The sequence below is a fragment of the Jatropha curcas genome, chromosome 5, assembly GCF_041381405.1.
Source record: "Jatropha curcas cultivar XTBG-Jc1 chromosome 5, XTBG_Jcur_1.0, whole genome shotgun sequence".
In the NCBI taxonomy this organism is placed as follows: domain Eukaryota; kingdom Viridiplantae; phylum Streptophyta; class Magnoliopsida; order Malpighiales; family Euphorbiaceae; genus Jatropha; species Jatropha curcas.
In genome coordinates this window covers 29,096,865-29,121,673 of record NC_143155.1, presented here as the reverse complement: position 1 = coordinate 29,121,673, position 24,809 = coordinate 29,096,865, and the positions used below count along the sequence as shown (strand labels likewise).

Sequence of the window (24,809 nt, the reverse complement as noted above, 5' to 3'; positions counted from 1 at the left end):
AGACAAAATATTTTAGTGGGGCCCGCCAGAGCTGCAAATTTTTGTTTTTCAAAATTCAAAAACCCAAAATACCCTCCAAAACAGCACCCAGAGGCCAGAGCCCAGCAGCAATCAACCCCGATCTTCTCCACATTTACAGATCCAAACATGGCATTGAACAATCCACCCCAAAAAACCCTAGAAACAGCTGTTGATACTACTCGGGGCACCGAAGGACAACCCGAATCCGTATCGGAAGAAGAGGAAGTAGAAGCGGAAGAGTTGGAAAGATTGGAGTCAGAAGCGAAAGAAATGGCGAAGAAGATTCTCGAATACAGATCCACTTTTCCGAATCAGCTGGAGGTTACCTTAGCTTCGGTTCTTTCTGCCCAAAGACCCTTTCTTCCTAGCATGGATTCTGGGTCGGATTTGGGACCCGCCGGAGAGTTTAATCCAGGTTAGTTCATTTTTAGGGTTTTGGATTTTGTTTTGTTCCGGAAGACGAAAATAGGAGTTTGGATATTTCAAGATTTTGGTAAATTTAGTGGATTCAAATGCTGGAGGGGAAAAATTCTTGGTTTTCTATTAGTGAAAGTGTTCAAGAAAGTTGCTTTTTTGCTCAAAATTCCGACATGGTTGCCAATTATTTACTGATTAGTGAAAACTTAATACTAGAACTCTGATTTTCTGTGTTTACTTTGAATGAAGTACACCATGTTGAATCATTAAAGGAAAATGCAATTTTAGTTTTAGCTATGGACTAAAGTAATCTGGCGCTTGAAGAAGTTAATGGTGTTGCTAATATAATTTTAAATTGAGCAATTTTTCGACCTCAAGTTTGGACACAGTATGATTTCCCATCAATTTTTCCCCTTTTCTGAAACTTCAAAAAATTAAGCAAGATTTCCTGTGGTCTTTCGTTTCTGCTTTCTCGTCCATCACTGAAGGAAAAGACTTTTAAAGGCTCCTGTAGCAATTAACTTGCTCAAAGCTGATGCCACTGATATGAATAGATATGGAGATAATGTTTATGTTTATGTTACTGATGTCTTTGCCAGTAGAAATGGTCGGTGACATTGATTAAACTATTGAAGATGATAATGGTACGACTCAAGTTATATATTTAGTTGCCCAGTAGAGCATTTTTACTTTCTATTGCATTTTGAAGTACTAACAATGAAGACCATTTGGCATGATATGTGTTGGACAAAAAATAAGAAGGCATAATTTGCTTGGTGATGTTTTCTTCCAAATTTGATGGCTTCTATATTTGTCTAAATATGTAATCTCTTTAAAATATAGTTGCAGCATTGACACCGTCTTTCTTGTACAGGTTTAGAAGAACAGGTTAACTCCAGCAAACCAACTTCACTAACAGAAGGGGACCAAAAGATAACTGAGAAAGTACGGTTGCTCAAAGATAAAATTTCCAGCAATGTCTCAGCCATGCCTACTGTACTAAACAGGATGAAAGAGTGTATGTCAAAGATTGACAATCTAGATTCTCACGTTGGAACCTTACATCCATTTTCTAAAAAGAAAAAGACTAGCTGAACAAGTTTTTTGCACATGTGCTTGACTTTTTGTATTTGGTGTTAGTTTGAAGAGGAATGACAGAGGTGTTCCTATGACTGATGTAGATTTGTACAATGGATCCATGCATCCAACTGTTGAAAGGAGGGATTCTACTGACCAAATATATCTCACCATCCTAGATTTAGGAGTTTTTGTTGTATTGTAATTACTCGAGGCATCATTTTGTGTGTATCATAATTTGTTGATAATCATCTGAAAGCAACTTTTGCACCAATTTAATTATTGATCAGGATGAAGATAGAGACGCCATTGCATAGGATGTACACATTTTGTCTTTGTTCCTTCTGGTTTCTGCTCAACAATGTTCTGAAACATTAAGATGATTGTAACTACTTGAGCAGTGGTATAAGATGTCCTTTTTTTTTTTTTCCTTTGCATTGAAGATGTTGCATGGATTTAAGCATTGAAGCAGATTAACACAATTTTTCTTGTTATTTGCTACAGCTTCCTGTAATTTTATTTTTATCCATTAACAATTATTGCCTCTAGCTTTAATCCCCGTGTTTGTTGCAATATTTATGGTTTCTGAGGGAAGAACTAAAAACTCAGCACATGATTGAAACTTGCTGGCAGTTGGCACGAATGCTTGCAAAAGAAACACTAAATCAAATTGCAGAATTTGAGGAATTCAGGAAAGACTTGCTTTATGGACAGGGAGCAGACACCAAATTGAAGATCAACTTGATCAAGGTAATTATGATCACTGAGATTGGTGTTTAAGCTCTGAATCTCTAGCAAAGAGTTCCCAGAACCTCACAACTTATCCTAAATTAAACAGTACAGACACTTCACTTATATTACAAACATTCTCTGCAGTCAGCTTGCCTGAGATTATAAATATGAATTTAGTCAATATTGAAAACAAATAGCAATTCTTCGATTCCTTTCTTTTCATATCAGTAATATACATTGAATATCATTACTGAGTGAGTGTTGACTAATGTACATGGAAGGTCGACTAACCAGTATCCCACAACAATGTATTGAACTAACGATTAATAAATGACTCAAACGCCAATAATTCATAATGCTACACACTTGCAGCTGATTATATCATCCTCGGAATTTATCCTGGGTATGGAAGAACTGACCAGTACCCCTTCCATATTCCCAGTTTTATCAATGTCAAACACCACCGTGCTAAGTCCCTTACCGATGATGAATATCCTCTTCCCAGTTGCTACAAGCCGACAAGGTGGTCTTGTAAGTAATGCTGACAACCTTCCAACAGCCACCCATACCCTTTTATCCTTCTGCCACATCATCAACCTGGTTCCTGAACTCTGATCCAACACATAAAGGGTACCATCCACAACAACTGCTGGACCACGCCAGCCTGATACCATATCAGCATCTGCATGCTGCCACGTGCCATTTGAAGGTTCATAGAGAACAGCATATACGTGAGAAGACACAGAAGAAGCACCACAACGAATATAAATCTTCCCATCCAATACTATGGAATCTTCAACATCAGGAATGACATTACCATCAGAATGTGATTCCCAACTATTCTTATGAGGATCGAAAGTGTCCCAAGAATGTGGATCGCTCAGTTTTGAACCTAATCCACCAATGGCATAGATTCTTCCATCCAAAACTTCACAAGCAAAATAGCACCTGAACAAAGGTGTAGGTAATTTTACAATTCCAAAATTGTTCTTGAGTTTCTTAAAGGAAGGCATAAAACCGTAAATAAACAAACAAAAGAACTCTTGCTCCCAGGCCTTGGTCATGTAAAGTGTGTATAGCGTAGCCTAGAAACTTAGGGACATATATTATATCAACAAGCAACTAAACAGTTTTTCCAAGTTACATAACATCTACTAAAGGAAAACAGATGTGAGATAATTTAGAGGCAATGCTTTTTGTTTTGGTGTGAATAAAAGAGTGCAGTACTTAATTGCAGCAGTTTATCATAATTACAAGTGGAGGAATATTCTTAGAAATATTTACCTCCTGTAAAAGACTGGAAAAAGTATAATCAACCGCTTGAAATGTAATTTCAAGGAAGACATGCAGTGCACTCATACTATGAGCAACGTTAAGGCAGACAAGGATGCATATGAAAAACAACCAGTACCTTGCAGTAGACAAGGAAGCAGCTTCAGTCCATGAGTTGCTAGAAATATCATAACAGTAGGCTTCATCAGTAGCATCTTCCGACCAACCACAGCCACCTAACAGATAAAGCTTCTTCCCCAGTGCTTCAAAACCTATACCTTTTCTTTTCAAACAACGAGGTGGAAGCCCTTGAATGAGCTTCCAACTTCTTCTTGATGAATCAGGGTCCAATACATAACAACATATTCGCTCAAACTTGTCACGACACAAAGCATATATCCAAGTCTCACTCAAATTGTGCTTTCCACGATAAGCATGCCACTCTGCATTGCAAACCAAGTCTCTCCATCTCCTGCAAACGCACTTCAGCACTGTATGATATTTCCGAGGCACTCTTGCCAAGCAGAAAAGAGCAATGTCATCTGGAATCCCACAAATCAGTGGCCCTTGACTCTCTTCTAGTTGACTGATTCTCTCAGATCCACCTTCCATATGCTCCACCCGAATCCCACAGCCTAGAACAGATTCAAAATATTAAATAAATAAAGCTCCCATCATAAAAGATGCCTACTTTCTAGCAACTCAGCATGAAGGGTAGATTCAGGAACCTAAGACTCTGGATCCAAGATTACTGACTTTAACCCAAATTACTTTAAGCGCAGAATTGAAAACTTCCATTCTGATATACATACTTTTCAAAATGTACATTGAAAGCCCGCCTGATATTTTCAGATCCGATAAACAGATCCACAATGTAACCAACTACAGGTAATTAAACCATTATGACCCCATCTGGTTGAATTCCAATCTACGGAGAAAGTACGCCAATAAAGAACGAACCGAAAGATTAAGCTAACAAAACAAAAATATCCAGTGAAACCACAATTGCATTTGAAGCATATATCTCAAGCAGAATTCAGACTTCAGGTCCAAATCGTAAGATTCTTTAAGATATAACAGAGTTGGAATTTGACATTGTGCGATGAACAATCAAGGTCGTAATGGAAAAAATAATTCTGAAAATAAAGAGTAGAAAACTCACCTGCGAGAATTTGATCGCGGCTGTAGGTTTCTTCTGTTGCTTGGTATCAAAACTCAGGACGTGTGTCTCCGAATTCAAGTTTCAATACTTATGGCCATGGGAGAAACAAAAAGATGTCTGCGATTTGGGTGGCATTTCGTAATTAAATACTTTTCTGGGGACTAAAATGGATTGGCAAAAATGATGCAGTGGAATTATCATATCAGAGACGCGTGGCACGTACCTTAGACTCGCTTTATTACAAGGGCTAAAGGTGACATGGCATGAAGTTGACCACCTATCTACGGCCACGTTGCATGACACAATAGACATTTCTACACCGCCTTCAAAGGCAATCAATTTCTCGCAATTTAAATGCACAATGTTCGAATCCAAACCAATAGACATATGAACTCGTCACAAATTATTATTGGTGAAGCTTACATGAAAAAGAACTCAAAATTAATTATCTTAAGAATTTTTCTCCGCTATCTAATAAATTCCATTAATATTAATTATTTACACGAATTATTATATAAGAATATTGTGTAAAAAATATAAATAGGACTATCATTTTAGGGCAATATTTTACAATATTTCATAGCAAGCTTTGTTCCTGACAAAAAAATTTCGTTGGATAGAGTTCAAGCCATAATCAATGTTGATTCCCTGCTTAAAGTTCATAATTTGTTCCGATAACTTTATATACGACAGCAGAAAAGAAAATGGGAGGGGAGCAGTGAGAGTGCAGAAAAAAGCAGCCCGGCTGCTAGAATCAAACTTTATTAGATGATAAGCTATATGGTTGACAGTTGTTATTATGATTGAAAACTCATTACAATTCATAAGGAGCAAAATTTGGATAACCTAGATTTCTAAACAACACATTCTGGCCTAGAACCCAGTGCATGAACATTCACAGCTTTGAGGCAGTAGCGGGGTTTGGTGTTGAAGCCTTCCTGAGAAGACCCTCTTGAGTCACTGATACGACATGCTGCCCATCAACACATGAATATTTCAGTTCATAAGTGGAATAACAAAACTAGTTAACATATGTGATGTTATAAATCATTACCTCTCCCTTTCTGTTGAACATTTGGCCAGATACAAAACCACGTGCTTGGGAGGCAGCAGGACTAGCCATCTGTAGACATTCGCAACGTGAATATTCTGATGGAAACTCAAAACATTAGAAATACCATTCAACACTTACCACAAATAATAACCAATCATCAGCTCTAAAGGGCCTGTGGAACCACATCCTGATAAGGAAAAAAAAAAAAAAAAGGACCATTTCTCAGCTAACTAAAATCTCTATCCCGTGTCAGCAATTCAAGAGAGTTGCATGTTCATCATAAACATAAACATCCATTCAAGTATCCAAAATCTCTACAGCAGTGGGTGAATGCAAAATGAAATCCCATTATAAACAAATTTGATTTGAGGAATGCTACAGCTTATAGATACCCACTCTAACTTTGTGCTTTGAAATATTCAAATCAATGTATGAGAGCAATTAAGACCAGCCTGGTAGGATTCAGATACTTACGAGTGGTCTAAACTCACTGAAGCCGTCTTCAGATCCTTAGCACGGTGGGGATTCATGCTAACTTGAAGAAATATAAGATCTGAGGTATATGCTGCTACACATCTGTAAAGACAATTGAATAAAAGTTTTACAAACAATTAAGAAACTTGCACAATGTCCAATACATACTAGCACAGGTGATTATATACTCAATTATGTTACTTGGGCATCGCTGTTGTCATACCGTTACTTTTTTGAGCTTTCATTATTGTAGGTTTTTTACTTACACCTGAACTTATCACACACACAATACAAGCTATGAACCACTTATGCATTTTATCACCTTTAACAAATTGTGGAGGGAAGACATGAACAATGAATTAATCAGATAAGTAGCATATGCTCAAATTATTAGGAAGCATAAGAAACCAGGGACCAGAAATATGCGATTGCTCAACAGGGGTAATTTTGTCAGAAAAGATTGACATAGTCAATCCAAAAATAATATCTAATCTCTTATCAATTTGAAGCAGTTACTTACCTATGTAAAGCCTGGTCATCAGAAAGTTTTCCTTTTGATCTAAACCAGTACCTCAAACTGTGACAAAACTCGATTAAGTGAGCATGAAAAAATGTAAATGCACCAAGAAATGTAACAGTTCATATTTCCATTGGCATCAATATGCAGGCTGCTACCGAAGAAAAGATTACGAATGATAATATATAATACTACCTTGGAGGAGATTTTGTCTGATTAGTATTATTGTTTGGCTCACAAAACCTTATCTCTATGGGCCAGGGGACAAAATCTTTTGAGGCGACCTTGTTTCTGTAGCTCCTGAAACAGCCAATGCAACTAACTGTAATTCAAGTAAAAGTTTTAAAAATAACAATCTATTATTAGAAGAAAAATCCCTTTAGATGCAATCAACTTTTAGCTCACGGACTACTAAAAAAATTGTATTCCACAACCAAATGACTGTGAATACAAGATTAAATAATTATCATCAGGACCATTATCAATTATCCATCCACCACTACTATGTAAGCCAGAGCTTCACTGGTTGCCCTGCTCAATTTCATATGTTATGATATATTACATATACTTTCGATATGTGAATGGCAAGAACAAACATTATCTTAAAGAACTCATCCAGTGATGAGCAGTAAACTACAAAATATAGCTATTGTGAAGCACAAGACATGCCACTGACATCTCCATCCATTTTGTTACTGCTTTATATACTGTAAATTTGTTCTAAAAGCCACAGAAAAAGAAAACGACAATATTAAATAAACTTACTGTGAATCTAACATACTTATAGTAGCATTTAAGTTGGTAAAAAAGGTGTCCACGGTTGAAACCACACTTACTAACTTCCAAAATTCCAACCATCCATAAACAAATCCTTCCAATAATTTCAGAGTGCACAATGATTAAACCCGATTGCAGATGATTATGACATCCTGCAATGGGGTTGGGGCAACTTAGAAGCCTTACAAGTGAACAAACTCTTTGATAACATAAAATGACAATGCATATGAAAAAAGATTGCTTTAAAATCTCTAATGGAGAAATTGGTTTATAGTATTGTTTTGTGAATTTAAAAAAAAAAAAAAAAAAAATCATCGAAAAATCTTCAAGGTAATTTTTTTCAGAAAACTAATTGAACTTCCAATGGCTGTTACAATCTATATTGTTTGAGGTATAGACTCAATCATACATGGAACATCTAGACAGGTGGGTGCTGGAATGATGTGTACTCAAATGCTATAGATGACTTTCGAGAATTCAGTGTATATGCCTGAAGAAGAACTTGAGAGCCATTATGGTACAACGAAGATAGGAACATAAAATCAACATTTTAATCCAAGGAAATGTAAGAAGCTGAATTGCAAGGTGTTATACCTTGGAAGACGAGGATCTGTTAGACGTTTCTGGCGCAGCTCCTCCATTGACAGAAGCTGCAATAGTTTTACAGTTCAATATCCAACACATCAATAGACTTGGGATATAAGAGATTTAAGCACATTCCAGTTACCATCTCTGGTTCTGGGACATTCGGCATTGTTACTTCTTGGTGTTCAAACCCTTGTTGTTCTTTCTGGAAATTTAACATAAGTTAGAGGCATTCTTGAGGTGCTTTAAGCAATCATAAATAACCATCACGTCAACACATTATTTCAAGAGAGTAGAATATTAGATCTAAATATTAAAAAATGTAAATAAATCAGCTACGGCTGATGCTTAAAAAATAAATAGAATAATTTCTACAAACCAAACCAAACCCCGCAGATGAAAAGGACTACTATGACTTGCACGAGTTAAAGAATTTGCACAACCAATTTTGGCAGGATAGGGTTGACATCTAAAACATAACTCATAAGCATCAAATTTTATAATGGCCAACAAACCTGGACAACAAAATGGACTTGATATTAATAGATGTAAATTAAACTAACTTGCTAAATCAAATAGAATTTCTTTAAAAACAAATGAATATTCCCTCCGGCTTAATATAAATTCCTTAAAGCAAATCACTAGGAAAAGCTGCATGATATTAACAAAACAAAGCTGCTAGGAAGTGTTTCTTGGAATATTGATTATGTGAAAACAAATGTAAAAACTGCATACCTGAAATGAAGCCATCAACGTGAACACAATATTCCCTTTTTGCACCGCATTAACTCTCCGGGTGGCAAAACTTTTCCCCTCACGTACACGCTGCACTTCATATAAAATTGGCACTGCAAGAGAAATTTACACGCCGACCATATATAATAACATCATTATCATGCTCCATGAACTAATATGAGCTCAAATAAAAAGCAGTACGATACTTCCTTCTGAAAACATCTATCATAAAGGAGAAACAAAGTTCCCTACAAATAAAAGAGGTATCAGAGAACTCAAAATAGGGAGTGGATCTGGTTGAGGATATCATCATTTCTATGAAGCATAAGGTTTGAAATGGTAATTTCCAAGTGATAATAAAACAGGTAAGCCAAATTTTAATGGATGCATGATTAAAAAAAGGCTGGCATAGTACACGAAGAATCCCATGTTTTGTGGGCTCTTGGGAGGGCTGATGTATGCAGCCTCCCCCTGCTTTTTTTCTTTTTAGCAAAGAGTCTGTTTTGGAGGCTCAAAATTATGACCTCCAGGTCACAAGTGGTGTAACTTTACTGTTACACCAAAGTTGCCCTCTAAATTTTACTGCATAAATACCATCCAAAAATTAGAAATTGTGATGACTGTCGGTGCAAGATTATGTACTTACTGTTAAAATCTCCAACAAGAAGAAAATAGGCATGTAAGCTATGAACAACCTTAAGACAATCAACAGTTTTTGATGCTGCAGCCAGTGCCTGCATGTAGGAACATCACAGCATAAAGAAGTGAAAACCTAGCTATTATGTATTGCCAGTTACCAAATTGAATACTTGGCATGTAACATAAGGCCTAAGCAAATAGAAGAGAGAATGGAATCAAAGTACATGAAAGAGAAAGATTTCTGCCTAAGGAAAGTGAAATCAGAAAAAAATAAGGCCTCTCCACTTCTGAAACCATTGTCACACAATGATGATATTGAAAGAATTCAAAACGAAAATAGACATTAAACTATATGCATTAAACCATTGTCACACAAGTTTGGAAAGGCACTTTCAGATATACATTTGACAAACCAAAGGATTTTACAGCTTAGGACCAACTCATGATGACTCTTAAAAGTGCTACTACTATGCCATATTACTCCTACAATAATATAAAGTTAAATTTACCATGACATGCCAAGAAGCATATCTTAAGCCTTAAAGATATATTGAAACTTTGCAGCTATATGCATGACAGTATATTAGATCAAATAATTATATTATCTGTCTGGAACAGTAGTATGCCAAATGCAGTATACAGTGGAAGGAGAGAGAAAGAAAGTGACTCAGACCTGCCCAACAAACTGTCCTCCAAAGACTTTTCCAAATTTTGGGGCATCTGGTAAGGTAATCCCTTGGAATATATTCATCTTCAAAACAAATAGAAAGAATCTCAGTATAACCAAATTACAAAGTCTTCCTTGGCCTGTCATATAAAACACTGGGAAAAAAAACTCTATAAGTCAACTTGCAACTATTTTAATTGTGCTTGTTTTGGTTGAACTCAGGCATGCAATTTTGGACTAAATTCAATAATTCCCCAAAAAAATATTTTAGATATATGCAATAAATATCTTGCACCTAAAACCACAAAGGTCAACATTCAGGAGCAAAACAACAGAACTAGAGTAATTGAAAGAAGGTAACTTGTTGAGTTATTAAAAATCTTTAAACAAGAGAGTAGACATATACTTCTATAGGCTCCAAATGCAATATACTCTCCACAAGGGAGCACGAGTCCGGTGTCTTATCAGCACTCCACATTGATTTGGGACGAAGTAAAGTACAGTGTTCATGGGGCAACACTAAGCAGGTCAGCTGTCACGGTATACAAAAAAATGAAATGACTTTCAGTTGGAGAACTTCGCGTAATTTACACTATCATAGAAAAAAGAAAGACACCAAAAACTAAAATCGATAATTCAAAACCTTCGTCAAAGCAATAACATCTGCCTGCTGAACGGAAGCAACGACACCTGCAAAAACAAAAAAGCAAGTCCGCATCATTCTTCCTAGACAATTGATTTCATCCTCTAATTTATGATATAAATAATCAGTTAAAAACAATTGAACTATACCAATAAATGGGAAAAAGAAATAACACTGAGCAAAAAAAAAAAAAAATAATAATGGCCTAAGATTGAATCGCAGATAATCAGTTTCTCACCGTCACCAAAGTAATCATAGCGTTTCAATTGAAACTCGGGGCGATCGTGTTCCTCCGCATGAATTGATCCAGATACTTCAGCCTATACATAAATCAAGGATCAAATTTCGGCCGCCAAAATATATAAAATAAATAAATGAAATGCCAAAAAAAAACTAACCTCCCCTTCCCATATTATATAGATTCCTTCTGCAATCTCTCCCTCGCGAATAACATGCTGTCCTTTCTCTGCATTGCACAGAATCGAATTGAAACAATTCAATTTAAAATAACCAAAACTGAAATAAATAAAGGAAAATAGTATGAAATTACCGTAGTGTTTAACAGTAACGAGTGAAGAAATTTTCTTGATAGACGAGCTTGGGAGTCTCTGTAGCAAAGGAACGCCGCCAAGAAACTCGATTACTGCAAAAATAAATAAATATCAAATCCAAAAACTCAAAACTCCTCTTTGTCTCAGCAAAAATGAACATCGTTTCTTATTTCTGTATATTCACCTGATTCAGTGTCCATTACGGAGCGGTCGAATTGAGACATAAATGAGAAAATTCGAGCTTGATCTTTCTGTTAGATAGAAATGGAAGAACAGTAGTCCAGGTTCGATACACGAGGGCAAACAATGGTAGATTTATAATGGTGCGGGATCTAGTGATCCGAGGCGCATGGTATGGCATCATATATGAACCGTTAATATAAGACGTGTAGCACAGTAGCAGTAACGCGGTCTGATAAATATGCAAACCGGTAGGCGATAGCAGATTGGCTTTTGGCGCTCGTGTTTTATGTTATGTTTGACCAATTTTTGTAAATAAGAAAACACCGACACAATAAAAAAATATTCTTCAAAAATATTACTGTTTTTATTATATTTTAAATGTCTTCATCTAAATGAAAGTTTTTGATTAATTTGTTATTTGGTTAAGCACTAAGCAAATGTGAATATTCTAAAAAAAAAAAAAAAAGAAAAGAAAAAGCAAATGTTAAGCTACACTATGATTTTAGCTTGCGGCCAATTTTATTTTTGAATTTTTTCCTTTTAAATTACTTTTAAAAAATCAACATATTATTAATTATTTTATTTTTATTTTACCCTTATTTAGATATTTTTATCAAACGCTATTAAGTGAATAAAGATGGTTAAAAGAAGAGAAATATATCTAAATCTAAATATGTTTTTATCAAACTTCATTATACTTTTGCTCAAAGATTATTGGAATGTAGAAGGGCTTCATTTTTAGCTCACGTGAAATAAATTTATTTAAATTAAATTTCCATTCCCTTCATCCACTTTTCAATTAATTTTTTGTTTTATAGAACCTTTATTATCCCTCCATTTTCTTTTTTTAATGAATAAAATAAGTTCTAATGAAAAGGTAATTTGAAATTAGTGAATTTCAATGTTAAGAAAATATAACCAACAAAATAGTAACGCAAATAGGAAAAATAAAAAACCATGCTAAAATAAAAAAGACGTTAATTTTGTCAATTTTGATATATATATATAATTGATATGACAATAACATTTTTCGTCCCGGCAATAACACCGCCCAAGATGCAAAATACAGAAAAATACATATACAATATTTGTTCGAGTTTCTAAGTTTGGGAAACTTCACGAGGTAACTTTTCAGTTTCAGTGTTCTGAGTTTGGGAAGACTTCAGCCATCTCAGCTTGACTTCCTGCAAAGTCTAATTCATAACCAATCTCCTAACGAGTTGCATTAATTGTATCCAATCACATTTAAACAAATAATTATTCAATAGCTCATAGTTCAAAAGAGAAGAAAAGCAGAGGGTTCTGTATACCAAAATTCACAATATTTGATTAAACAGGATGACTACAAGTTTTGTGGAAAAGGTAATGACTATGAACAGAGGAGCATTAACAAATTTTAACCACCATTTTTCTGTCTTGATAATGCAGTTCCTACCTTGTCAAAAATTCAGAACAATAAGCTCATAAACATAAAAACGTTATCAATTTTTAGCCACCATTCCAGCAAGCAAAAGATATATTTCCAGAACAAAAGAAATAAAGCTTGCAAATTGCCATACCAAGTACCATCATAGACACCAAAAGTGCTTGGCATTTGGTATCCATCATCAACCATATTATATCTTAAGATCATAGACACAAAAGAATTTTCACAATCATACCGAGACAGACAACAACTTTATCAACAAACAAATTATATCTGAAAATCATAGACGCGAGAACTTTCACACATTTGACCCTGATCATCAATCATAGGGAGACAAAGACAGCAACTTAAACAAATACTCAAACTGCTTAAAAGACATAATGACATGTGGGAACATCTGAATGCATAACCTTAGTAAATAATAAGCCATGCCAGAATCTCAGCACCCAAGTTCATATTGGCAACGTAAAGCGCTGAAAACACTATTGACAAAGTGCATCAGAGACTCTAATTTGTTGCCGCAAATACATCCGAACATGCTATGGACAATAACAGGGTCAAAACCTACAAAAAGCATATAGTAAGACTACCATGAAACTAAAAGTTCGACCAACTGACTGGAAAGCATTACCGAACTTTTGAACTGAAAGTATCAATAGTCTCTAAAGGAGAGTGTGGTCAGATCTCAATTGCACAAGCCTCAAACAATTAAACAATTGAAAATGCCAGAATCAAAGAACCCTAAAAATTGGTTTTAGCAACTTAATCAAATGAAACAAAATAATCCAGGAATAGAATCAAAATCAAAAGGAAAATGGGAAGCCATTAAACTTAACTAAACTGAAAAAGGGCTCAGCGTTATTACGATTAATTACATCAACAAGCTCAACTTTGAGCTTTCATAGTTTGATGGTATAATATCGATCATCAGTGCCCTTCCACAGTAATTACCATAAAACAAGGACAACAAAGACAGAAAGGCCTCAGAAGCTAAGGTTTCAACACATCACATAAATATAATCAGATGGTACGGACAAATTTTATGTGGATCACAGGCCAACCCGTGGATCTTTATCGACATTGACCAGCCTTATCAGATTATCAACTTTTGGATTGAGAAATAAAGAGAAGAGAGTAGAAAAGACATAGGGGATCTCGATCAACTCAAGGAGAAAATTTTTTGGAATATATAAGCCCGATATAAAAAGGCAAATTCGCCTGTAGCGAACTGCAAAATGTTGCAAGCTGATGATTTTCCAAGAAAATCTCCGATCAGCAATGAAACACAGAAATTAAAGCAAGGAAATCGAAAATCAAATAAAAACAAAGGAAAAACATCATCTTTAGGGCTCCGCATACACTGCAATCACCTTCGACTGATGAGACTGCGACCAAGGAACCCTAGGGTTTTAAGCTGGGGGTGGCCTTTTAAAGAAGAAAGTTCGGGTCTGGATATGGGTCGGGGATATGAGACAATATTACTCCGAGCCGATGAAATGGGCATGGACCATATATAACAGCAGTTCCATTATAAAATTGAAGAGATCGTGACGCCTTCGTCCTTACCATGGTAAACTAATGTTGCTGAATTATAATTTTGGAAAAATAATAAATTGATTCTGGAGTTATGGTTAAAATATTACGTGTAAATTTTTATTTTTAAATATCAGTTATAAAATTTTTAAATTATGATTTTATTAACATATTGATCTTTTCATTCAAAATTGATAGACTATATTATTAATTTGATTATGATTTAGAGATCAATTTCTTAATAAATTGCCAATTAAAATAAAATATTTTTAATAGAAGGATCGATGTATTAACTCAATTATAATTTAAGTATCTCATAATTAATTTTTAAAAATAAAAATCCTCATGTTTAATTTGACTATAATTCAATGATCAATTTATTATTTTTTTTCTATATTTTATTATGTTTGCAAAGTAAAATCCTTTTGATTTTGCAATTTGTTGCAATTGCAAAATATTTTTACAATAGAGAACTAAAATGGGGAGCATCCGAATCATTTTACTGAAAAAAAGAATAAAGTATAAATAATTATTAAAAATAATACTCTAAAATAAAATTTAGTGATTAATTATAACCTGTGGTTGAAATAAAGTCAATTGCAATAATATATAAAATTCAAATTACTTTTACACGTTAACATGATTAATCAATTTGTAAATTTTTTTTGTCTCTCTTTTCTGAAATATAATTAAAATTAAAAAAGAAACTTTATAATGCCTCTTCTAATCATATATAATATGAAATTTAGTAATTATTTAATTGTAAAATCAAGGGATAATCAGTGTAATCAAAAATTAATTTTTATATATAAAATAAAATTCGTATTAAGCACTGGCTCACAAATTGTATAGCAATAAGTGTAATTTTAATTTTTCTGGGTGATAAAGCTATTTTTATTTATGAACATTCTTATGGTAGGTGAATATGAAATTAAATCCTTACTAAATAAAACATTGATATATAATTAATTTGTTATAACATCGAGAAATATGATGAAAATATTTGTTCACATAGAAAGTTAATTAATTATTAACTAAAAAGACAATGACATATAATTTTATTTTCAAAAATTTATAATCTAACAATTATAAAAAATTACGTTAGCATATAGTATTAGCTTTTAACAAGAGGATAGAAAAAAAAAAATCATAAATTGCTTTGAATTTTGCATCTTTTTGCAATTGTATCCCATTAAAATTAGAAATTAAAAAACATAATATAAATACCATGAACCTTATGATTGTTGCAATTATAATCTACTTTACATAATTTAATTCATAGGACATAATTAAAAAAAAGGTATCAAATAATAGCAATTGAATTAGACGATTATGCAAAATGATGGAATGGAATACATTAACCACTGATGGAAAAGTGAAGCATGAAATGAAAAATCAGTAAATGTCTAAATGACAAGAACGATACCATCGCACCCAAAAACAGTATCCCAAATTGAATTCCTATCTTCGTAACAATTGATTCATAATATGTATCATGTCTTTTCCAAAAGAAAAAGAAAATTTTAAAAACCAGAATAAAATTTGTTAAAAGTATCGGTTGCAGAAAAACCAAACAACAAATAGACAACACTGCTGCTCAGAAATCCTTTGCATTCTTAAATATTAATCAGATTCAAGTATGAATTGAATCATTAGCATATTTAGGATCTCATCACTGCAGAAAGGTTTTTATTCCTTGCATTAATTAGGTCCAAAATCCTGGCTTATTGAACAGAACATTAAAAGAAAGAAACAGAAAAAAGGCAGAGCATCAAAATCCTACATTTCTGCAACAAATTACTTTCATAACATAATCATCACATGATAGACTTAACACAACAAAAAAATATTAAACTCAAAATCATTAGTTAATTTAACTCTATAAGAAAATTTTAGTCGAGATTACATACTAAATAAGAACTACCCAATAATTCAAAACGGAAACAGGCAACACCAAAATAAAATAAGCATCACTAAATGCTGCAAAGAAACTCCATGAAGAGATCTGCAATCTGGCTGTAGCACTCATTTCTTTTTCTCTGCAGCTCCACCAGCTCTGGTCATTGAAAAAAAAGGCCCAACAAAATGTTAACACAAAGGAAATTCAATGACCGAGAGAAACAGAATGTAGAACACACAAATTTTTGCTAGCAGAGGTGCATTTTCACCTGAATTTCATTTCATTTCAACAGAATAAATAAAATTGTCAACAGTTGATGGACATGGCAAGTAAATACAAGCCATAAAGGCCGCCAATTACCTCATTTTCCGAAGAACAGAAGACATTTCCTCACGCTTCTTCTTGGCTCTCTTATGAGTACCCAACTTTCTCTTTGCCACCTTCAGTGCACGCTTATCTTTTCCAACCTTTAGAAGCTCAGTGATCCTCTTCTCATAAGGAGCAAAACCAGCCACCTCCCTGATAATGCTCCTCACAAAACTGACCCTCTTGCTAGTTCTCTAAAAGAAAATCAAGGAATATCTTAAAATATTATACCAATCAAGTGATAATGTCTCTAACTTGAAAGAAAAAGCAAAGAATAAGAAATTACAAGAGCAAAACAAAATGACTAGCCAGTTAAAAACAGCTGCATTATGTAACGATTAGAAAAAAATAACCATATAAAGTTAAAGCAAGAAGAAATGAATGCTTAACTTGTCACCCAAATTAACTTACCCCCTTTCTATCAGAAGGGCGTGGAGCTAATTCCTTTTTAGTCACTACATGTCCTTTATTTAGGCCTACGAAAAGGCCAGTATTTGGCTGTTTTGGAGCCATAACCTGAATACAATGAAAAAAATCACCATATTAATTACAATTCATAATGTTCTCTGCATAAATTTCAAAATTCAAATGAAATTTTTCTAAAGTAATGTCAAAATTTCGAAATTGCTCCATTATCAAAGGCTGCAACATTCTAATAAGCTGATTCTAAGAATGGTTGATAACAAATCAATAGAAAACCAACATATGATAGTTCAATTTAAGAGTGGTTGTACACGGTGCAAAACAAGCAGTTATAAGAATTGTCCATTGATCAACATCTAAGGCTAGTTTGGCACCGTAATTACTAATAGAAGCCTTTTGACGCTGTTGGGTAATTGCTATATTTTTTAATTGTGGCAAAAATATTCGTCCTAACTTTTTTTCCTAAAATGCTTCAATGAGCAATAACAATGCCAAACAAACTCATATCCTCACAGACAGTGGGCCAACGTGATATTCAAATCAAAGCGATGCACCCTTCTCAAAGGGTGCTACAATACCGCTACATGAGGAATAAATTTCCCTCAAATCAAGTACCGAGTACGTTTTTCCGCACCAGCAAGGCAAAAGAATCAATAGTGCAGATACATGGCATCCTGAGAGCCCAAACATTTGACAACGTAAAATATATCTACTCTAACACCCAAACCACACCCAACACAGATTAAATTGGCTTATTATATATACAAGTCCATTCTAACAGGCAATGAATATCTAACAATACATGTAAACTTTATATGTTTGATATAAATAGTCAATGTCGACCAAAGACAAGTGGGCAAGAAAAAAGGAATTTTCGCACTCACCAAACAGCTCCGCAGAAGATTTTCCTGGACAACCTCCGAGCACTGCGATAAATAACATGAGAATCAGGAACTTGAAGCTAACTTAAACCATTGAAAAGAAATAATTGTCTCTAGCGTGTCAAAACATTACGCCTCACCTTGGACAGAAAGAGTCTGCGGCCAAAAGAACCCTAGGGTTTTGATCCAGAGAGATGAGTATTTAAAGAAGCAATTCGGGTCGGGCTAGTAGAAGGATAACATGGTGATTCAGGAGTATCAATACGGGCCCGGGTCAAAAGTGAAACGGCAACGTTGAAGCATCAGATGATGACAAACGACAGCGTTCTGGTCATGCAAAATTGAACCAATAGACTAATGCCGCGTTTCAAAAGAAATGCGGGATATAACAATTACTGAATGCAATCCGAATAAGGTGTAACGGAAATCAAATCATGGCGTGGTTAGGAATTTCCTATTACTTGACTGACAAGGATTAGGGTTTTATTAGCGCTTCAGAACTCTATAAATACGGTTAATAACTTTTTGATTCACTTGAATTGTGTCACAAAAAATGAAACAAGATTTAATTGATTGAGACTGAGAGGAAGAGAGGATCTTCCAATGGCGCAAGGAGCCAACGCGTTTGCTCTCTTGCCCGATGACAACGACGGAGATATTGATGATTTCATCAATAAGGTTGCTGCGCAGGCCAAAATTATCGAGGAGGAGGAAACGAAGAAGCAGCGGCAGCAATACAAGGCGGCGGCTACGAACCACAAGGTGGACTCCCAGAGGGAGAAGCGGTTGAATCTTGCTACAATGCGCGCGAGGAAACCTTTTATTCCCGGCTCTCTTTACAAGAGCCAGATCGTGTTCAGGCAGCCAAAAGCCCAAGATCAAGAATCAGAAGACAATGGAGCAGAAAAAGAGAAAGAGCAAGACGGTTTCCGAGATGATAGTAGAATAGCGAATGATTATCCCCGAGACCGGGAAGGGAATTATAGATCGAATTATAGGAACAATAATGGAGGGTATAATAGGTATCAGAGATATAATGGAGGGGAGGGAGATCATTATAGAAGGAATAATGAAAGGGGTGATTTCTATGAGGGAGGAGAGAAGCAAGGTTATGTAGGAGAAGGAGGTTATAGTAGGAATTATACAAGGGGTTGTTTTTATCAGCGGAATAATGGATACCAGGAGAATGATAATGGAGGAGATGATGCGGAGGGCTATATTGCTTACCGTGGCCGTAGAAGAGGAGGAAGAGGCCGTTCCCGATGGGGAGGGTTCAGTGAAAATTATAACGATTCATCTGAGCATAATAATAACAATGTTGTAACTGATGATCAGGTTCAAGTGTCTGATAATCCTGAACGGAAAGAAGTTGATGTTGCTACAGAGCAGCCTGAAGCCAATGGCAATAAGAATGACGAGGATGAAGCGGCTGAAGATTCTAGGGAGGGGGAGAAGAAAAAGAAAAAGAAGAACAGCAAAGCTGATGATTCTAAGTATAACAAGATTCCACAACAGGAAGATAAAAACCTTGCAGCAAATACAATGACCTATAGAGAATATGAGAAGAAGTTGCTTGAGAAGAAAAAGGCTTTGGAAGAACTGTTAAATGCTGAGAAGCCAAAAGGTTCAGCGGACAAGGATTTCGAGTCAATGATACCTATTGGCAAAAATACAGGAGAGGGAAGCAAACTAGTAGTCAAGCCTAAGGTTTCTGGCGAAAATCTGAAAATTAAGGAAAAACGGATAAAATCTATGAATATTGATGAGTTCCTTAAACCACCGCCACGTAGATATAGGGGAGAGAGATATGGCAATGGCAGGGGTTGGGGCAATGATCGTTGTGGGTTTCAGAGGGATGGAGAAAGAAACAATGATGGCTCTGATAATGGCCAAGAACTTTCGAGGCAACCATCCGGTGCTCCTGCTCCTCCTAGCTTCGAGGACATTGGTCAATTTCCTTCTCTTGGTCAGGAACTTGCAAATAGTTTTGATCTAGCTAATAGGAAGATTTGAGTATTTCTGTTTTGTATTTTACTTTTTTTTTGGGGAACATGTAGTGCTTTTGAGGAAGAATGAAATAATCTAGTTGTAATAGTTCTCATTATTTTGATTTCTTGAGTAATTTTGCAATTTTTCTTTTAATTTTGATTTTTAATTTTCCCGTCTTTAATGATTTGAGCTGTTTCTATGGACATAGCATTTGCATATTCCAATTTGGGCCAAGACATTGGGTTCAGGTTTTTTAGTGGGCTGGGCTATTGTTTTAATTGATTAGCATCTAGTGGCCCAGGAGCTGGTCTAGAATTTAGGCACTTCTATTTCACAAAAATACGACAGAAGAAGACTTAAGTTAAACGGTCAAGTGCAGGACAGGGTGTCCAAGTAAGCAAGCTTAAGAAGATTCTCAGCAGTGAAATGGGTTTGACTAGCAGGTTAGGTCACTTAGTTCTTCGTCTACCTTTCTTATAAACTGCACTTTTCTTGCATAATCAATTTAGCTTAAGTTGGTGTTCAATTGTGCTATTGTTAATTCTTAATTTCTCACTTAACAACATTAAGCTCCAGAGAAATCAGCTTTTGCTGCTCTTCATACCCACTAAACACCTTGTGTTACTCCCCTATCTACTTCAGAATTTCCTTTAAAATAAAAAAAAAAAAAGATTTGTTATTTATTTCAAGTAATCATTTGTTTACACAAGTCGCAACACTTGAGCTTATGATGATCTTCACTTCTCTATTTCCTAAAAACCCTTGAGAGGTAAGTGCAAGCCATTATCCATCCTACTTCTGAAATTTCACAACTTGGGAATCCTTGAATTCTGCTCAAAATATATTGCAGATTAATATTTGAATCTCCTCAACCATGGTTTTTTCATTTTATCTTAGTGTTAATCACTTATTCTTCAACAAGAAAATTTCTATCGTTCACTCCAGATTTTGATTGTTTTAAGAACCCTGTTAGCATGTTTTGCAACTTTGAAGGCTTATGTTGTTTCGAATCCCAAGTTTGCAGTGATCATAACAGTCTTACCTTGCAATCATAATTCTGGCTTAAACCCCCCAATATTTATTCATGTATTTTTCAACCTTCGTATTTTCTCATTCAAGCCATGTTTCTTGACATACATGACGTGCTTGAATCATAGACCTCTATGTCAATCGTCTGTGGCCTTCCAATCCTTGAATGTGTGTACTGCTTGGGATGTGCCCGTTGGGTATGGCAAAAATGCCTGTATAATGCTGGCCATGAAAGCGAGAACTGGGGCCTAGCCACAGCTGAAGAGTTTGAACCTGTTCCCCGCCTTTGTCGCTTACTTCTGTCTGTCTATGAAGTGGATCTTCAAAACCCACATTGGGCACCCCCAGGAGGTTACGGCATCAATCCTGATTGGGTCGTTTTGAGGAAAAATCATGAAGAAACAGGGGGTTGTGCTACTCCTTATCTTATTTACCTCGATCATGATAATTCTGATATAGTCTTGGCTATTAGAGGGCTTGATTTGGCAAAGGAATGTGACTATGCTGTTTTGCTTGATAATAAACTTGGCCAAACTAAGTTTGATGGTGGTTATGTGCACAATGGGCTATTGAAATCTGCAAAATGGATTTTCGATACAGAGTGTGAGGTTTTGACGGATTTAGTTCAGATGAATCCTGATTACAAATTGACTATTGCGGGGCATTCTCTTGGGGCAGGGGTGGCATCCTTGATGGTGGTGTATGCAATTCAGAATTTAGATAGGTTGGGGAACATTGAGAGAAAGAGAATCAGATGCTTTGCCATGGCTCCTGCTAGGTGCATGTCACTGAATTTGGCTGTGAGATATTCTGATGTTATCAATTCTGTTGTGCTACAGGTAGGTTCATCACATTCCATCATATTTATGTTGTGTGTGCATACACAGCTAGCCATAGTACAAATTTACAGGGATTGGTACGATCAAAATGGCATATAGCCAGAGTGCTGCACTGAGAAAGCATGTTATGGTTTGAATTATGTATACAAGGATTCCGTAATGTTGTATACTGCAGCATATCATATGCCATTTTTCTCCAGGAATTTAACATTTTAATTATTTTCCACCATAAACTGCTCTCTGGACAAAGCTTTGCTAAATTCATTTTTTAGGCAACCTAAGCATGTTTAAGCTTTGTTTATTTTTTTATTTTATAATGATATCTGATTATATACCTAACTTCTCAAGTTTTTATCTTCTACGCATGTTTAAGATAGATTGTTCTATTCCTATGAATTAACAATGTCTTTCAGTTTCTCTCGCTAAGTATTATTTATATTCTCTGTCTGATATGAGTTGTTCAATGAACCAGGATGATTTCTTACCTCGAACAACCACTGCTTTGGAAGATGTTTTCAAATCACTTTTATGGTAAAAGATAGTATGTCTTGTTCACCTTTTCATTTTCAGTTATTGTTATGTCTTTTTGCAGCACTACATAACATAATATAAATTGTGAGTTCTACACAATTTTTGAATATGAAAGCCTTGGTGTCCGTCTCTAAAACGGCTTTTTTCAGAAAAAAAACATTTTTATGTAGTTTCTCTGCTTTTGAGCTGTTTTGGAGTTTTTATGGAAAAAATGAGCCAAGACAATCTCAAATTAATTTCTTAATTTCTATCAGCCAACACATTTTAGTTTAGAGGATGCTTTTATCAACAACAACCACAACAACAATGCCAAACTAACCCTCATCTTTTCCTATTTATTAATTGTTGTAATATGCCAAAAAAACTTAAGGAATTTTTCGTTTTTTATAGGAACATTTGGTTTTTATTGTTTATAGGAATATTTGATTTTAGGATACCTTGAATTTCTTCCTTTTATAGCTTCACGTTCATAGGAGCAAGTATGTTTATAGTACAATATGTATAGAGATACTATATTTTAATTGTCATCTGAAATCACCAGTACCTATGTGAGGTACTAAATGGTTTTGTTTATTTTTAACAGTTTACCTTGTCTACTTTGCCTAATGTGCTTGAAAGACACTTGCACTCTTGAGGAGAAGATGCTTAGAGACCCAAGACGGCTTTATGCACCTGGCCGCCTATACCATATTGTTGAGAGAAAGCCCTTCAGGTAAACGAAAATGGTTACCAATACATTGTCTTCTAACATATATTGGATAAGGAAAGTCACTCGCCAAATTATTTTATGTTATTTATCAAAGTAAAAACTCTATGGTTAAATTGCTTGGGGTACTAAGAGAAATAACTGTAACAAAAGAATGAATAGAAGGGAATAGTGATTCCCAATCATCTCTCTAGGGGAATAGAGTTATGTCCTAAAATGTTTAGGCAGGCCACATCTTACCAATTTGTTTATTCACATTATAATGCTGAAATAAATTTTACCCCCTGTGAACCAAACTTGTACCAGTTGTGTAACATCTGGGACATTCAATATCCAGGTCCATTTGGCATCTGTTCTATTCCTTTGATTAAAGAGTGGCTCATTTTTGTATAGGTGCGGCTTTATACATTGCCCTAAAAGTTTTGAAGGTTAAGGAACGTATTTTCACTCATTGAATAGGCGACTCTTTTAGGGTTTTGTTAAAGTGATAGCGAATTTATGAATTTGTTGGGTTGGCAAATTTTATGAGCCTAATATCATATGTGATTCTCGCCTACTTGGCTGCAGGATAGGAAGATTTCCTCCAGTTGTCAGGACAGCAGTCCCTGTTGATGGGAGGTTTGAGCACATAGTTCTTTCATGCAATGCAATCTCTGACCATGCAATTATCTGGATAGAGAGGGAATCTCAAAGGGCTTTTGATGTAAGTTTTTGGCTCGAACCTGGTGAGCAATAAGACCTGGTACTTCTAGGGTCTGGGTTTTGAGCAAGAGTGCTTTTGGACAAATGATCTAGTTTTCAAGAGTTTCTTGGAGTTTTAAATCCTGGCTGAATTTCTGTTTCACTTAGATAGAACTAAAGATGTTTGGCTTTTAGGGAGCTGAAACAATGTCATCTGCAATGTTTGACAGTGCCAAGTTTCTGATTAAGTCTATGAGACTCTCTGCTTGTAATTTCCCTTAGTGTAGTCAAATTTTAGGTTTTTTCCCTTAGCATCCTGCATTCAGATTTTCAAGCTCTTGGCTGTGGAGCCCGCAAAAGACATTTTTTGCCCATACATTTCTGTAGCCAATTTAGGGGTCTAGTAAATGACATTTCAAATTTTCATAGTGATTGCTGCTGGTTCAATTGATGTAAATTTACTTGTTTTGGCTTAAGTGGGTGCTATTATGGCTAGAACTAAACTGGTAAATTTGGACAGTTGAAAATCAAGAATACTTTCGCAGCGGCGTTGAGACGTTACTTTTTGTTTTTCAGTTGATGCTGGAGAAAGATCAGATCATGGGGATTCCGAAAAAGCAGCGGATGGAGCGGGAGGAGTTTATTGCACGAGAACATAGTGAAGAGTATAAGGCAGCTCTTCAGAGGGCTGTGGCTTTAGACATTCCACATGCCTATTCCTCTTCTTCATATGGAACTTTTCAGGAAATGGAAGGAGGAGAGACTTCTGGCACCTCAAGTAGGGGAATTTCACCTTTGTCATTTAAGAAAATAAAGGAACACTGGGACAACTTTATAGACCGTCTTTTTGATGTGGACGAGTCTGGTCGATTGGTTTTCAAGAAACCAATCTCATAGACCTCCAAAATATTCCACTGCTGTAATTAGCCTGCAAATATCATTCTTTCATTTTATTAACCAGTAAGATTTAAGTTGTATCTACATTGTTTGTGCAAGCCT

At 35.3% G+C, this 24,809-nt stretch overlaps 6 protein-coding genes and 2 non-coding genes across 9 annotated transcripts; 3 read left to right on the top strand and 5 right to left on the bottom strand.

Annotated features, from left to right (window-relative positions):
• The first annotated feature begins 61 nt into the window (after window positions 1-61).
• LOC105642993 (uncharacterized) lies at window positions 62-2,009 on the top strand. The gene is made up of 2 exons (XM_012228017.4): window positions 62-436; window positions 1,313-2,009. The coding sequence occupies exons 1-2, from the start codon at window positions 148-150 to the stop codon at window positions 1,531-1,533; spliced, it is 510 nt and encodes a 169-aa protein (XP_012083407.1). The 5' UTR covers window positions 62-147; the 3' UTR covers window positions 1,534-2,009.
• A 421-nt stretch (window positions 2,010-2,430) lies between these two features.
• On the bottom strand, window positions 2,431-4,844 carry SKIP4 (SKP1 interacting partner 4). 2 transcript variants are annotated; one of them, XM_037640885.2, is made up of 4 exons: window positions 4,682-4,844; window positions 4,332-4,491; window positions 3,659-4,154; window positions 2,431-3,195 (listed from the first exon to the last, which is right to left on the bottom strand). In XM_037640885.2, exons 2-4 carry the CDS (start codon window positions 4,345-4,347, stop codon window positions 2,598-2,600), a joined length of 1,110 nt encoding a protein of 369 aa, XP_037496813.1. In that variant the 5' UTR covers window positions 4,348-4,491; window positions 4,682-4,844; the 3' UTR covers window positions 2,431-2,597. The 2 variants fall into 2 exon arrangements, with proteins under 2 accessions (XP_037496813.1, XP_012083406.1); XM_012228016.4 differs by lacking the exon at window positions 4,332-4,491 and having other exon boundaries at window positions 4,682-4,841.
• A 562-nt stretch (window positions 4,845-5,406) lies between these two features.
• LOC105642991 (Acyl-CoA thioesterase family protein) lies at window positions 5,407-11,669 on the bottom strand. The gene is made up of 17 exons (XM_012228012.3): window positions 11,508-11,669; window positions 11,323-11,415; window positions 11,171-11,238; window positions 11,011-11,092; window positions 10,773-10,819; window positions 10,536-10,661; window positions 10,136-10,213; window positions 9,470-9,557; window positions 8,824-8,936; window positions 8,231-8,293; window positions 8,098-8,153; window positions 6,922-7,026; window positions 6,730-6,786; window positions 6,210-6,311; window positions 5,874-5,922; window positions 5,736-5,804; window positions 5,407-5,654 (listed from the first exon to the last, which is right to left on the bottom strand). The coding sequence occupies exons 1-17, from the start codon at window positions 11,545-11,547 to the stop codon at window positions 5,577-5,579; spliced, it is 1,314 nt and encodes a 437-aa protein (XP_012083402.1). The 5' UTR covers window positions 11,548-11,669; the 3' UTR covers window positions 5,407-5,576.
• Window positions 11,670-13,780: 2,111 nt separating this feature from the next.
• Window positions 13,781-13,868, bottom strand: LOC119371198 (small nucleolar RNA snoR116). Its single transcript, XR_005178766.1, has one exon. It is a non-coding gene; the product is annotated as a small nucleolar RNA snoR116 (small nucleolar RNA).
• A 42-nt stretch (window positions 13,869-13,910) lies between these two features.
• LOC119371199 (small nucleolar RNA snoR117) lies at window positions 13,911-13,990 on the bottom strand. The gene has a single exon (XR_005178767.1). It is a non-coding gene; the product is annotated as a small nucleolar RNA snoR117 (small nucleolar RNA).
• A 2,324-nt stretch (window positions 13,991-16,314) lies between these two features.
• LOC105642990 (large ribosomal subunit protein eL36y) lies at window positions 16,315-18,290 on the bottom strand. The gene is made up of 5 exons (XM_012228011.4): window positions 18,176-18,290; window positions 18,039-18,080; window positions 17,143-17,247; window positions 16,726-16,925; window positions 16,315-16,521 (listed from the first exon to the last, which is right to left on the bottom strand). Exons 3-5 carry the CDS (start codon window positions 17,242-17,244, stop codon window positions 16,491-16,493), a joined length of 333 nt encoding a protein of 110 aa, XP_012083401.1. The 5' UTR covers window positions 17,245-17,247; window positions 18,039-18,080; window positions 18,176-18,290; the 3' UTR covers window positions 16,315-16,490.
• Window positions 18,291-18,481: 191 nt separating this feature from the next.
• Window positions 18,482-20,177, top strand: LOC105643353 (uncharacterized). The gene has a single exon (XM_012228451.2). The coding sequence runs from the start codon at window positions 18,639-18,641 to the stop codon at window positions 20,046-20,048; it is 1,410 nt and encodes a 469-aa protein (XP_012083841.1). The 5' UTR covers window positions 18,482-18,638; the 3' UTR covers window positions 20,049-20,177.
• A 214-nt stretch (window positions 20,178-20,391) lies between these two features.
• LOC105642989 (alpha/beta-Hydrolases superfamily protein) lies at window positions 20,392-24,791 on the top strand. The gene is made up of 5 exons (XM_012228009.4): window positions 20,392-21,892; window positions 22,365-22,423; window positions 23,007-23,135; window positions 23,697-23,832; window positions 24,387-24,791. The coding sequence occupies exons 1-5, from the start codon at window positions 21,188-21,190 to the stop codon at window positions 24,705-24,707; spliced, it is 1,350 nt and encodes a 449-aa protein (XP_012083399.1). The 5' UTR covers window positions 20,392-21,187; the 3' UTR covers window positions 24,708-24,791.
• The last annotated feature ends 18 nt before the right edge of the window (window positions 24,792-24,809 follow it).

Coding starts and splice junctions, on each gene's coding strand:
- LOC105643353 (XM_012228451.2), top strand. CDS start 18,639: ATGGCGCAAGGAGCCAACGCGTTTGCTCTCTTGCCCGATGACAACGAC.
- SKIP4 (XM_037640885.2), bottom strand. Junction 3,196..3,658: donor GCTTCCTTGTCTACTGCAAG/GTACTGGTTGTT, acceptor ACCTTTGTTCAG/GTGCTATTTTGCTTGTGAAG.
- LOC105642990 (XM_012228011.4), bottom strand. CDS start 17,244: ATGGCTCCAAAACAGCCAAATACTGGCCTTTTCGTAGGCCTAAATAAA. Junction 16,926..17,142: donor GCCCTTCTGATAGAAAGGGG/GTAAGTTAATTT, acceptor ATTTTCTTTTAG/AGAACTAGCAAGAGGGTCAG. Junction 16,522..16,725: donor TCTGTTCTTCGGAAAATGAG/GTAATTGGCGGC, acceptor TTCAATGACCAG/AGCTGGTGGAGCTGCAGAGA.
- LOC105642993 (XM_012228017.4), top strand. CDS start 148: ATGGCATTGAACAATCCACCCCAAAAAACCCTAGAAACAGCTGTTGAT. Junction 437..1,312: donor CGCCGGAGAGTTTAATCCAG/GTTAGTTCATTT, acceptor TTTCTTGTACAG/GTTTAGAAGAACAGGTTAAC.
- LOC105642989 (XM_012228009.4), top strand. CDS start 21,188: ATGTCAATCGTCTGTGGCCTTCCAATCCTTGAATGTGTGTACTGCTTG. Junction 22,424..23,006: donor GTTTTCAAATCACTTTTATG/GTAAAAGATAGT, acceptor TATTTTTAACAG/TTTACCTTGTCTACTTTGCC. Junction 23,136..23,696: donor GTTGAGAGAAAGCCCTTCAG/GTAAACGAAAAT, acceptor ACTTGGCTGCAG/GATAGGAAGATTTCCTCCAG.
- LOC105642991 (XM_012228012.3), bottom strand. CDS start 11,547: ATGTCTCAATTCGACCGCTCCGTAATGGACACTGAATCAG. Junction 8,937..9,469: donor TCTTGTTGGAGATTTTAACA/GTAAGTACATAA, acceptor TTTCTCTTGCAG/TGCCAATTTTATATGAAGTG. Junction 5,655..5,735: donor TGTTCAACAGAAAGGGAGAG/GTAATGATTTAT, acceptor GTTGATGGGCAG/CATGTCGTATCAGTGACTCA.